At 35.8% G+C, this 14,490-nt stretch overlaps 1 protein-coding gene and 1 non-coding gene across 2 annotated transcripts; one reads left to right on the forward strand and one right to left on the reverse strand.

Annotated features, from left to right (window-relative positions):
* Positions 1-6,015: 6,015 nt before the first annotated feature.
* On the reverse strand, positions 6,016-6,122 carry LOC133301975 (small nucleolar RNA R71). The gene has a single exon (XR_009750273.1). It is a non-coding gene; the product is annotated as a small nucleolar RNA R71 (small nucleolar RNA).
* A 143-nt stretch (positions 6,123-6,265) lies between these two features.
* On the forward strand, positions 6,266-8,455 carry LOC133301973 (uncharacterized). The gene is made up of 3 exons (XM_061501685.1): positions 6,266-7,141; positions 8,079-8,101; positions 8,227-8,455. The coding sequence occupies exons 1-3, from the start codon at positions 6,266-6,268 to the stop codon at positions 8,453-8,455; spliced, it is 1,128 nt and encodes a 375-aa protein (XP_061357669.1).
* The last annotated feature ends 6,035 nt before the right edge of the window (positions 8,456-14,490 follow it).

Here is a 14,490-nt window from a genome sequence, read left to right on the forward strand (position 1 = left end):
AAAATTTATTTAAAAGAATTATCCAATAGAGATTGGATGAAGATTCTCTCAACTGCTCTTTCATTTGAATTCTTAAATGAATACTGTTGCAACAAAATTTCTGAGGAAAGAAGAGGAATTAAAGGGGCGCATAATTAAAGGGAGAGAATCAAGGAAAGTCTCTCTCATCATTCAATGTGTGCGCCTAATTATAGGAGGCTGATGTGGGGCGCCTAATCAAAGGGAGAGAATCAAGGAAAGATCCTCTCATCATTTTTAATGTGTGCGCCTGATTAAAGGGAGCTGATGTGCGGCGCCTAATCAAAAGGAGAGAATCAAGGAAAGATCCTCTCATCACTTTAATTTGTGCGCCTAATCAAAGGGGGCTCATGTGGTTTATCAGATTATATAAAAACCTGATGCATCATCTCTCCTAAGTGTGTATGATTCAAAAACAAGCTCCAACTTTTCCTCTTCTCTCTCTTGTTGCACCATGACCTAGCCTCAAGACACCATTACAATCTTGATAAAGATAATCCAAACACCTGGTAGCCTCTTCCTTGCATGCGCCTAGCCGACCACCGAGGATAAGGAGGGATCAAGGAGAAAGATTTCTCGTTAGCAAGAAGGAGATAACTGTGTGGATCACCGTTGGAGGGCGTCATCCTTTTGAGCCTACAAGTGAAAAGGTAATTCTGAAACCCTATATCGTTTCAACGTAAAGCATTCATACATGGGGTGTATAGATGGTCTATGCTTCCGCTGCGAATTTTTTTTATTTTTCCTCCCATGTATGCGCTCCATAGTATAACTATGGTGCAGTTTTTGAAACTTCAATTACCACCCTTGGGTTTTTCCCTTGGACTTAACAAGACTTTTAGCAAAACCTGCACTCACTACATTTTGTCCAACAGAGCTGCTAAACGTAGCAAACATGTCATTAAGAGTCTGAAGCATTTCTACTCCACTCTTAATCATGTACACTTGCTTATGCAAGTGTTTGGAAAGACTGACAAGAACATAATACCGAACTACCATATTTGTCCTTTTCCAATCTGAGTATTGCGTCTTTGTTTCCTTAGACGCATCCTCTGTAGGTTGTTATGGCCCTTGTACTGTCAGGACAAATTTTAGCTATCATGTTTTAGAACAATATCAAAAATTTATTTTTCACTTAGTTGGTACCCTCTAGAGGTTTTTGACTCAAATTCATGGCTATAGGATTAAAAGAAGTCATTTTCTGAAGAAAAAAAACATATAAAGCACACAATTACAAACAAATAATGTAATAAACAAAGAAGTTCAAGTAGATTCTCATAACTACTCATGTTTATTATTAACAATCCTTCAGTTTTCTTAACAAGGCTTACGATGGGCAAGTCACTTGTAAAAACCAAAATTGTTATTTGGGCCTTCAATGCCATTGTCAGAGCCTCGATGGGAGAGTTAACAATTTTATCAAAGTTGAATGTAATTAACCATTGTTTAATTTCAAAATTATCCTTAGTGTCCAAGCATTGCCGACGATGGGTCTTACAATACTTTACTAAAATTTTGAAATTATTAAGATTTAATCTAGTGAAATCAGATTATCCTTATCCGATAGGGATTCAGCGATAACCATTTCACTAATAAACCCACAAATGGAGCCCGCAGGTTTTAAAATTAATTAATTAATTTTTAAAACTTTCACCCATTCAACATTTTGTTTGAGAATTTTCATAAGCCCTGTCAAATTTATTGTTTAATTTCAGAATTATCTTTAATAACTTAGTATTGTCGACGATGGGCCGTACAATACTTTATTAAAATTTTGAAATTATTAAGGCTCAATAAAATCCAATCACGCTTATCTGTTGGAGCCTCACATAATTATTTTATTGATAGGCTCACAATGTGCTTGGAGGTTAAATTATTTTCTTCATTTAAATCTCCTCCTAAACTTATTTAGGTCCAATCTAATAAAATCCAGTCATGCTTATTCGATGGGACTTAACATGATTATTTTATTAATGGTCCTATAATGCGCTTGAAGGTTAAATTAATTTCTTAATTTAAATTTCCTTCCATTCAACATAAGAAATTTTTCCAATTTTCAAGAATTATTTAATTGAGAGTATCCTTTGTTTGATTTCAAAAACCATGTAAGCAAGAGCGTCGATGAACGTGCATCACTTAGCTTATCTGAATTGAAATCATTAAGGTCCTAAAATCCGGTCATGATAGGCAGCGTGTGCTTCACACAATCATGATACATGATTGTGGTATGAAGCGTGTGTTTAACACATGACCATTTTAGTAGACCCACAAAATACTCGCAAAATAAAATAATTCTCTTAGGAAATTTTCTTAATTATTTTTTTAGATTTTAAATCATCCAAATAGCTGATTTAATTAGTAATCTAGATTGCAACAATCATAAGAATTATCATTTATGAGGATAATTTGAAATCAAAATAATTTCCATAATGATCATTTGTCTTGATGTTAATTATTCAAAATTAATTAATTCAATTATTAATCTAGATTTTTAACAAAAATCATAATAATTATTAATTAATTTTTTTTGGGATAATTTAAAATTGAAATAATCCTATAATAACTATCATACTAGTCGCTGAAGACATAATAGCTATTATGCTCATGTAATCATAAGAGTTATGCAACAATATGACACCATCTATTCTATATGGCATGTTATCGCAATAAAGCATGTTATCAATCATATAAATCATCCAATCATACAATTAAGGCAATTAATTATAATAAAAACCTTAATCCATGGTTTCCTAAAAAAATAAAATTTCAAAGTAATCAAATAGGAAACTTTTGCGGCTGATTTGCTCATTCTCTTATAGTCCATAGTTTCTGTTTCAAGCTTCTTTAGGGTAACCATGGGCCCAAAGGCTCAAAATACCAAATTTTGGCGAGAAACCTAAGTCAACTTTCAGGAACCCTAGCTGTCACGACTGTTGCACCTATGTATGATGTCCGATTGATACAAAACTTCACAGGAAGAACTGCCTTCACGAGATGAAGCCTCGACCACCAGAATCGCCCCAAACAAAGCTGGCAGGCTCTCCCACGTGCTCATTCTTCCCAGGAGAGTGAAGTCCACTCTCAAATACTTCCGGTGGAGAGTGCGGGAGCGTCCGACCTCTGTTTTCCACAATTCAACTTTCGTTTGACTCGATTTTCGTTCTGAATCTTTCTACGATCTCGTATTTTCGATCGGAGGTCGTATTCATCACAAAAATTACAAAATAGCCATGAATGTCTTCTTTCAGCATCTTCTTGGTCTTCGTTCACTACAATTTTTTAATACATCTAAAATATATAAAAAAAAAACTGAAATAAAAAATCAAGGAGGAAACCTAAGCATAAGGGATGAGCCTCCTTGTTACAACCCAAGAAAATACAATCAAATCTCTACCATGGATTAAAGCCAAAAATCAAATAAAAGCATTGATTTTTAATGAAAAGAATACTCATGCAAATATTTGAATAACAAATATAGAATCCTAGGTGCCATATTTAACGAAGCATAACAAAATTACATGAATATTGAATCTAGATTCACATACCAATGTACAGCCAAGGCTTTGATAGCAATTGTAGGAACTATTGGATTTATGCGGAAGCGTTTTAGGACCTAGTATATTGGTATGCTTATCGAATCATCCTCGTTTCACAATTACCTATTGTTGCGCAGGTCTCGTGTAGAATCTTCTCTTGTATGATTCCTCTTCACAAACAGCTCACCCCAGCGCCGCAGCACGAAGAACCTCATTGAAGCTGGACTGTGGCAGATCTTCCAGATTATGTCTCAAAGGAAATAGGAAGTGTGTGGGCACTCTCTCACTTTCAGGAAGATGACATTACCTCAGCCTCTACAATTGTCAAATGAAGACTAGAAAGGCTGATGACTATAAGTGTAGAATATATATGGCTTCCGAGAAACCTTAGCCCTAAGTAGAATGAGCTTTAGGTTTCTTGAGCTCTTCTTACACACTAGATCCTATTGGGCTTTAGTGAAAGAGTCATAAACCTTTGGTTTATAAGGTTTTTAAGCATGAATTAGCTTAATTTGTGTGATTAAATGGATGGAAAAGAGGGTCAATGTCCTGGAAAGTCCTAAATACAAGTTCTGAAAGTTGTGTTAAAAATTTACATTGTTCTTTTAGGGAAATGAAGCTCAAGAAGCAAAAGAGAAAATGAAGAAGATTCTGAAGAAATTGGAGAATTCTAAGTGTTGAGCGCTAAAACCTCCAAAGCGAACGTTTTAGCGCGCTGCTGCAAAATGAAGCCAAAAATTGCTGGTGCCGAGCGCTAAAACGTCCAATGCAAAAGTTTTAGCGCTCTGCTGTTCAAAAAGATTCTGGTCTTGAACACTAAAACGTTCAAGTCAAATGTTTTAGCGCTGAAGATAGTTGAAAGCAGTTGGACATCCATCAAAGTTGAACGCTAAAACATCCAACATGAAACGTTTTAGCGCCCATGTCAGTTTTTGGATGTTATTCAGTTGGGATTTGTAAACTATAAAAGGGCAAAGGGCCTTCACATTTAAAAAGATCCTCTGATATGACTTTTTACTCTCTGAAATTCTAAACTCCTTAGGTCCTAGTTTTTGTATTAGTTTAGTGTACTTTATGTAATTGTGATTGAAGATTGAAGATTCAACATCATGACAATGGAGTTTGATCTTTCCTATTCTTTTGTTATTTCTTTTCTTATGTCTGAGTAGAGTCTTTTGTAGTTAGATTTCAATGGAACTCAAAAATGAATTTATGTATGGTTAATTGAATATTATGATTATCTTTTATGTGATGATATGAAATTGTCTTTATCAATTCTTTCTATTAAGGGGGTAGTGTAGAACAGGAATGTTTACATTATTTCTGTAACTGGCAATTTCATCATCAGTGTTCTAGTATTCAAGGGATTGGAACTAGTACTCTGATGTAATCTTTAAAATCGTAGATCTTAATGTATGTATTAAGAATAGAATTACGGGTTCTTGATTAATGTATCAACCAAGGTAGTAAGGGATTACATCTTGGTGATAATAAAAAGGTTGATTGACATCACATGGAAGATAATTCATAATGTGATTGATTCTTACATAAGTTTATGGTTGAGGAACATTGATTTCTTACTACTTGTTGTAAAATTATAATTCACATTTTAGTTATTCTATCAAGTCCAAATACAGTTCAATTTCTGGTGACAATTATCAATGCATTCAAAGAATTCTTGTTTGATTCAACTTAATTATAAATGGTTAGTTGGTGTTTGAACACAAATCCTCGTGGGAACGATCTTTACTTATCATTTTATTACTTGTACGACTAGTATACTTGCTAAAGTTGCAACAATTTTTTGGTGTTGTTGCCGGGGATTTGTTATTCAACATTGACAGAAACCATTAATATTTGAGATTGTATTTTTAGTATTTTCAGCAATTTATATTTATATGTGAAGTTTTGTTCAATTCCAATTCTGGTGTATGCGAGGTAATATTAATCCAAACTCTTTGTTGTTTGATCCAGAATTAGAAAAGACAATTAGGAAGAACATAAAGGCAGCAAGACAAAGGAAGCTACAAGAAAGGGGTGAATCCAGTGTGACAAATCAGGAAGAGGTCATGGAAGAAAATCACAGGCCACCACCACAGAGGACATTGGGAGATTACATGACTCCCACGGTCATTCCACCGATTGGGAGTGTTGTTCGACCCACTGTGGAGCCTAACAACTTTAAGTTGAAACCAGCATTAGTACAACTGGTGCAGAAGGAACAGTTTGCTGGCACAAGTGCAGAAGATCCATATCTGCACATTGAGAATTTTTTACTTTTGAGCGACACGGTGAAGATCAATGGTGTGACTAGAGATTCTATCTTGTTAAGATTGTTCACTCATTCACTGAAGGATGGTGCAAGAAGATGGTTACAATCATTACCTCAAGGAAGTATCACAACTTGGGATGATCTGCAGACTAAGTTTTTAGCTTGGTTCTTTTCAGCATCAAAAAGAGCAAAGTTAAAGATGAGATTACAGGGTTCAAAAAAAAAGAATCAGAGTCTATCTATGAAGCTTGGGAGAGGTTCAAAACACTCTTGAGGAAATGTCCACAACATGGAATCGAAGTGTGGAATCAAGCAGCAATATTTCTCCAAGGGCTGACAACCAACACAAGGACATTGGTGAATGCCATAGCTGGTGGTTCATTAATAACCAAATGCCATTGAAAATATACTAGAGGTGGAAATCTTTGATGTTTGGGGTATGGATTTCATGGGACCCTTTCCCTCTTCCTACTCCAATAAGTACATCCTGGTGGCAGTGGATTATGTATCAAAATGGGTTGAAGCCATAGCCACACAAACTAATGATTCTCGGGTTGTGATCGTATTCCTGAAAAAGAATATCTTTGTGCGATTTGGAGTCCCGAGAGCAATAATCAGTGATGGGGGAGCACATTTTGACAATTGGTTGGTAGAAGTTGCTCTTGCAAAATATGGAGTCAGGCATAAGATATGTACCCCGTACCATCCACAGACTTGTGGTCAGGTTGAGATTTCTAACAGAGAACTTAAGCGTATACTGGAAAAGACTATTGGAAATGCTAGGACTCAATGGTCCAAGAAACTTGATGACACCTTATGGGCTTACCGTACAACATTCAAGACTCCTATTGGAATGTCTCCATTCCAATTTTTATTTGGGAAAGCATGTCATTTACCAGTAGGGTTGGAACATAGAGCATTGTGGGCTGTCAAGTTTTTAAACTTTGATTCCAAAGCAGCAGGTGAGAAAAGGTTACTTCAATTGGATGAACTGGATGAATTCCGTCTTTCTGCATATGAACGTGCAAGCTTATACAAAGAAAAGACCAAGCTATGGCATGACAGGAAGATCACACCCAGGGATTTCAAGGTGGGCCACCAAGTTCTGCTGTTCAATTTCAGTTTGAAGTTATTTCCAGGAAAGTTAAAGTACAGATGGTCTGGACCATTTGTGGTGAAGGATATTAAGTCTTATGGAGCGGAGGAAATTAGTCCCTTGAATTCTGACCGAAGCTTTACTGTCAATGTTCAGAGGTTGAAGTTGTACATTGGTAGTGCTGTAGACAAGCAACTTCTTACAGTTGCCTTGATGGAGGTAAGTTAAGTGAAGAACGTCAGGCTCGTGACGTTAAACACGCGCTGAGTGGGAGGCAACCCACTATATCAGGTAAGTAATATATAATTAATATTAATAATATTATAAAAAAAATTAGAAAATTTTGGAAAATTTGACAAGTGATGGGCGCTAAAACGTTCCTTCTTGGACGTTTTAGCGGTCCAGAGATGCATCACAATGCAAAACTCTGGCCCATAGCGCTAAAACGTTTTGTTTGACCGTTTTAGCGTTCCACAAGGGCATCACCGTGCAAACATTATGGTTAAGCGCGCTAAAACTTTCAGTTTTGATCGTTTTTGCGCGCTGATGCACACAACCATGTGCACATTTTTCCGGACCTCGGTGCTAAAACGTTTTGTTTGAACGTTTTAGCGCCGCGTCACTTATTTGAGTTACACGGTTATTTATTCACTTTTCCCTCACTCTCTCATTCCCTCTTCTATTTCCAAAAAAATTGTTGAACTCTTCTCCCTTTCTTCTACATTCATCGGCTATATTCTCATCAAGGTATGTTCAACTTTCCATTACTCATGTTGTAACATCATCGATTGTACATGCTTTGTATGTTGTAATATCATTTGTTTCCATATGTTTTGGATGGTGTGATCTTTGGATTATGATTTTCATCTTTCAATTGTAAATAATTGGGTAATGTTGTATGTCCATGATTGTTGGGTACTTCTAGTTTTAATTATTTGGGATGAAAGGAATCCCAAATCTTTTATACACATTATTCATTGTACACACGCACACCAAGTGTTTGTGGTATTGCCTGACTCAGAAAAGCCAGAGCACTAAAACGGTTGCCAACCAACGTTTTAGCGCTCCACCATTTTGTACCACGAAATTGCCAGGACGCTAAAACGCTCCCTGTAAACGTTGTAGCGCCCTGGCCCTGATACATGCATGATTTTAGGCTGCTAGTCTAGCATTGTGGGGGTTGTTTTTCCTTCACATTTTGGATCCCTCTCAACTAATTCTTTCCAATTTAAATCTGGGAATTGTGATCCATTATATCTCAAATGCTTTGACTTATTGACTGACTTCTTCTTTCATATTGATAGGACCATGTCTTCACCAACTAAGAAGATTGGCAAAAAGAGGGCCAGAGTGTCTAAGAGTAAGGAGCCTACACCTCCACCTTCTTATGATGACAAACTATGGAGGAGTGCCGCCCGTGAAGCCAGATTTAATGAGAAGACATCTTCCAGGCCTTTTGTCCGAGAGAGAAAATTCGTCTTGAACAAAGATGAATATCCTGATTTTCAGTCTCAGTTGTTAAAGCGGGAATAAGAGACTTTTGGCATGATGTTGGACAATAGCAGTCAAGCTATTTGTCGGGAATTTTATGCAAATGCTTATAATGGGGATGAAGGTGGTAAGCGACATTTTGTCAGTCTAGTACAAGGGAAGAAGGTGAAGTATGATGCTCATACCATTCAGAAACTTTTGAAGATCACTCATTGTGATTACATACAGAACCAAAACTGTCAGTTTCTGAAGACTTGGGAAAGGATTGACATTCCTCCAAAGAGAAGCATCCCTGATTTTGAAACTTGGACTAAATTGGGAGCGGCTGAGCCTGTTTTGCAAACTATAGCCAAGCCTAATGAAAAATGGCAGATGATGAAGGATGAGGTAAATCCAAAGTTACTGTGGTTAAGGCAGTTGAATGGACAGGCCAGGGTATGGTTCCACTTTGTGATTTCAAATGCATTGTCTTCCTCCAACCAGACGGAGATTATTATGATGCGAGCTGTGTTGATTTACACCATCATGACTGGGAAGAAAGTGGAACTCCCCATCATTCTTCAAAATAGTGTTTATGGCATGGCACATTCTGATAGCAGTACTTCAGCACTGGGTCACAGTTCTTTGATCCAACATCTATGTAAGAGAGCTGGAGTTGACATTGCTGATAATGAGGCGCAGGTTAAGTTGCACCCTGAAATTAATGTCAAGATGATCACCACACAACTTCGGATTGGAGGAGGAGCAACCACCGGTTTTACACCGGGAAGGAAGAACATGACCGAGGCCGAGTCCGAGTCCATATGGAAGAGGCGATCAGGGGAGCAGTGGCTGGTCAACACTGAGGTTCGTCTGGGGTATTTACGCCACCATCTCAAGTTCATGTAGACGAGTCAGAAATCATTTCAGACTTAGATGTTTCAGATGCTGACAGCCCTTTGTGAGGCCCTGGGAGTAGAGCCGGCAGCATTTCAAGATGAGGATTATCCTCATTCAGAGGAGGAGGACGCATTTGAGGCAGCTGCTACAGCATTCTTTGAAAAGCGTGCTGATGAGGATGAGGCTATGATGGAAGCTATGGCTGCCATGGGTATAGATGCTACGTCTGCTGCTGATCAGACTACTGGCGATCAGCCTGTTGGAGTTAGTTCTGGTATGGAGGAGGATCAGACTGCTGATGATGATTATACCCCGCTTCCTACTGCAGATCCAGGATCAGATCCTCTTACCTCAGATGAGGAGGACTCAGAGTCTCACATTGACTCTTGATTGTCCTACGCTTTAGTTTCTGCTATTTTCATTGTCGTTTCTTTTAGTTTATTTTGTTGTTTGTTTACTTTTGTAATTCGGTTAAGTACATTGAGATATTCACTATTTTTGCATGATGCACATTGTGATAGTACTGATGCTATTGGTTGATATATGAATGTGTTTCAGTGACCAATTGCTGTTTTAGATTTAAATTAGTTTCTGGGGAAAGCAATGTTTAAATGTGGGAATTGGGTGTGATTGAATGGATTGAATGGCATGCAAACTTCATGGAGATGTCACACAAATTGATGAGCCAAAACAGGGAAACATCTCAATCTTTTTATTTTCTAAGTTTTCTTGTGTGATCTTGATTTTAGTTGTGATATTGAATTTGGATTTCAGTTATGATATGGAATTCTATGAGGATTTGACTGATCAAAGTTTTAGATGATTGATCAAATTAAGGATACAATCTTATTACCTTGCATTTTGAGGAAAAATGAAATGATTGCATGACTCATTCAATGTGTAAGAGTAGAGAGATTAGTTTTGATACATATAGAGAAAGTCAAGCATGCACTTTGAACTGTGAGAAATTGAGCCTATACAGCAAATTTTGTTCAGAGAGCACTTTACTGCATGAATAACTCTAGAACTTGCCTTGTTTCTTGCTTGAAATAGTTTATGATGTGTTGGGTAGAAATGATTGAGACACTTCCTTCTTGAACCAAAAAGTTTAAAAGACCAACCTTAATGTTTCTATTGCATAAAACCTTTGAGCTTAAGCATGTTTGTCTATAAAACCAAGAACCTACATTCATTCCAATCCTTCAGATTAAAAGTTTCAGATAAGTGATAATGGATGAAGTGCTTTGTGGGGAGAAAAGTGTTCTTGCAATAAATGAATGCACAAAGTGTTGGAAATATAGGAAAGAAGGAAGAAAAAGAAAAAAAGGATATTAAAGACACAAAGTGTCTGGAAGAGACAGAGGGAAGTATTAAAGACACAAAGTGTCTGAAAGAAAAAGAAGGGAGAAAAAGGAAAAAGGATCAAAGACACAAAGTGTCTGGAAGAAAAAGGAGGAAGAAAGGTTCAAAGAAGGTACAAGGAATGAACAGGAAGAAAGTTGAGGGAATTAAGAAAAATATGATAAATTTTGTGATCCTCCTCTTATCTGAATCTGATTCATTTAATCTGAACCCTTCCTTTAACATAAACTTCTACCTCTAGTCAAGCCACATACCAAGTCATATTGCCAACTATACAAAGACCCTTTTGATCTGCTCTATGGATCATTGTTACTGTGGAAAGTGAGAAGACGGGCAAGCCTATGGTAGTTTGAGTACAGTGAAGATTGAATGATAAGTGCATCCTTAAACACTAGAGTGCAAGAGAGTTAAATTCTCACAATCTTTGAGAAGTTCCTAGTGAGGGGGTGTTTTGTTTGGAAGTCTCTGTATATCATCTCTACTGATCTGTTGAAAAGTCACAAATGATGTTGGGAAAATTATGAGAAATAAAAGATTGCACGGTTATAAGCTTGTATCATGAAATGTTGATCTTTTGTTAATTGAAGTCCATCCTCATGAGTTTAATATGTAAAGAATCTCAAATCCTTCTCTGTTTTTAATTCATTACTGAGGATAACAATGTTCAAATCTGGGAATTGTGATAAACCCTTGGTTTATAAGGTTTTTAAGCATGAATTAGCTTAATTTGTGTGATTAAATGGATGGAAAAGAGGGTCAATGTCCTGGAAAGTCCTAAATACAAGTTATGAAAGTTGTGTTAAAAATTTACATTGTTCTTGTAGGGAAATGAAGCTCAAGAAGCAAAAGAGAGAAGGAAGAAGATTCTGAAGAAATTGGAGAATTCTAAGTGTTGAGCGCTAAAACCTCCAAAGCGAACGTTTTAGCACGCTGCTACAAAATGAAGCCAAAAATTGCTGGTGCCGAGCGCTAAAACGTCCAATGCAAAAGTTTTAGCGCTCAGCTGTTCAAAAAGATTCTGGTCTTGAACGCTAAAACGTTCAAGTCAAATGTTTTAGCGCTGAAGACAGTTGAAAGCAGTTGGGCATCCGTCAAAGTTGAACGCTAAAACGTCCAACAGGGAACGTTTTAGCGCTCATGTCAGTTTTTGGATGTTATTCAGTTGGAATTTGTAAACTATAAAAGGGCAAAGGGCCTTCACATTTAAAAAGATCCTCTGATCTGACTTTTTACTCTCTGAAATTCTAAATTCCTTAGGTCCTAGTTTTTGTATTAGTTTAGTGTACTTTATGTAATTGTGATTGAAGATTGAAGATTCATCATCATGACAATAGAGTTTGATATTTCCTCTTCTTTTGTTATTTCTTTTCTTATGTTTGAGTAGAGTCCTTTGTAGTTAGATTTCAATGGAACTCAAAGATGAATTTATGTATGGTTGATTGAATATTATGATTATCTTTTATGTGATGATATGAAAATGTCTTTATCAATTCTTTCCATAAAGGGGGTAGTGTAGAACATGAATGTTTACATTATTTCTATAACTTGCAATTTCATCATTAGTGTTCTAGTATTCAAGGGATTGGAACTAGTACTCTAATGTAATCTTTAAAATCTTAGTGCTTAATGTATGTATTAAGAAGGGAATTACCGAGAGATTGAGGTTCGTGATTAATGTATCAACCAAGGTAGTAAGGGATTACATCTTGGTGATAATAAAAAGGTTGATTGACATCACATGGAAGATAATTCATAATGGGATTGATTTCTTACTACTTGTTGTAAAATTATAATTCACATTTAAATTATTTTATCAAGTCCAAATACAGTTCAATTTCTGGTGACAATTATCAATGCATTCAAAGAATTCTTGTTAGATTCAACTTAATTATAAATGGTTAGTTGGTGTTTGAACACAAATCCTCGTGAGAACGATTTTTTACTTATCATTTTATTACTTGTACGACTAGTATACTTGCTAAAGTTGCAACAAAGAGCAAAACCCAACAAAATTTACTGTGCAAGTTCACATTGAATCGGTTCTACTAAACTTGTTCTTGTTGTTTTCTATGTATCCCTGTATTCCTTCCTGTGTTAATTGCATTGGTGTTCATTTACTGTTTGGATCTTTTGTCTTTCTGTTCATTTACTGGTGTGCATTGGCTCCTGTTGATTGGTTCTTCTTATTTTAATGTATTTGGTTATGTATGTAGTTTTTTTTTTTTTTTGGCCTTATTTTATATGTTCGTTTAGGTGATGTTGGTTATGTGTGGATTTTATTGTTATTCAGCTCTCCCCAACCAACCCAGATGTTATGTACTTGTGTATGGGGAATAATCTCGGAGCTTTGTGTGCGCAGCTATTGAAATGAATGGGGTGCAGAACAGAAGGGTTCACAATGTTGAGAAACCTTTTCCAGGATGTGGGAAGAATGCTAAACCTCTTTGATTTAACTGCTGGTGTAAACAGAAACAAGCTACTTACGGACAAGCCACATCATGATGGTCATCTCTATCTCTCTTTGTTTACTCTGTTTTATTTGTTTGCCTCATTGCCCTTGGAAGATGATCTTGCTTAGTCCAGGAAAAATTAAGAACGACACTTATTTAAAATTAATTTAGAACAAAATCATTTGATTTCCCGCATAAGCATATATTAAAAATGTTGTGTAGAATTAACTGATTTAGACTTCAGACTAAATCACTCAAAAACAAATTTATTAAGTGATTATTTTAATATTATCTTGCACTTGAGCACCGACTTTAAGGCTCAAAATGATTCCTGATTTAAATTAGTCACAAACAGATAGAGAAGTGCACAAGAAGAACACGAAACAAAGATGAAAAAGAGGTTGAAATTTGGTAAACAAATAAGGGCTAAAAAACGGGTTACATTTTGACTAAAATCAACCCTCTATAGTGTATAACAGTTTAAATTTTTTTTAATTGGATATTTTTATAATTAATATTCTGAGATTATAGTTTTTAGTGTATAATCGGATCAGTCTTTAATAAATAATTATTATATAGAATATTTAAACATAAGTCTTCATTTTAAGAATGTGGTTTTGCAAGATTTCAAATACTTCTAAGCATGGAATTGCTTTACCAATTGCCAATGCTATAGGTTTGCGGACCCTTCGTATATGTCTAATTAATTCTGGTGCAAGGACATTAAAATAACAATTGATTGTGAAAATCCCCCATTTTATTAGATAACTAGTGAATTACCTTTACGATGTTCGGGGGAAAAAGAACAAAATATTTATCGTTCGCAGTGGTTGGTTAATCGCATTGTAAACTTTATACTTACAAAAACCTATGTTGTTATCTTGTTTTTTATATATATATATATATATATATATATATATATATATATATATATATATTCTCTTTTCAAATCATTATACTCTTTTTTATTTGTTTGCCTCATTGCCCTTGGAAGATGATCTTGCTTGGTCCATGATTGGCTCGTTATTTGGAATGTTTATGCGCTTATGTTCAAATTAGTTTGTGGTTTTGGTGATCATATATAAGATAAGCTGGTAATTTGGAGAGGATTATTCGTTAGTCATTAAAGCTAATTTGTTGAAATTCAAAAAGAAAAGATAAATGATGTGATATAGTCACGTGGAATATTCTTTTCTTTTTTAATTTATTAGATGCTTTTGCTATACTTTTTTCATTTATTTTTTATTTTCATGGACTTTGCAAAATTAATGGGATTTGAAGCCATCCCATTGGGAGAGCCTAATTTATTAGCTGTGGAGGAAAGCCAAAGAGGAGTTTATTCTCAACATATGTGTGGTCATCCAGGGACACCATTCAAGGTATATT

The sequence above is a fragment of the Gastrolobium bilobum genome, unplaced genomic scaffold (assembly GCF_033153095.1).
Source record: "Gastrolobium bilobum isolate Gb01-03AN ecotype WA unplaced genomic scaffold, APGP_CSIRO_Gbil_v1 utg15890, whole genome shotgun sequence".
Lineage (NCBI taxonomy): Eukaryota > Viridiplantae > Streptophyta > Magnoliopsida > Fabales > Fabaceae > Gastrolobium > Gastrolobium bilobum.

Coding starts and splice junctions, on each gene's coding strand:
- LOC133301973 (XM_061501685.1), top strand. CDS start 6,266: ATGGATTTCATGGGACCCTTTCCCTCTTCCTACTCCAATAAGTACATC. Junction 7,142..8,078: donor TTACAGTTGCCTTGATGGAG/GTAAGTTAAGTG, acceptor GCATGATTTTAG/GCTGCTAGTCTAGCATTGTG. Junction 8,102..8,226: donor GCTAGTCTAGCATTGTGGGG/GTTGTTTTTCCT, acceptor TCATATTGATAG/GACCATGTCTTCACCAACTA.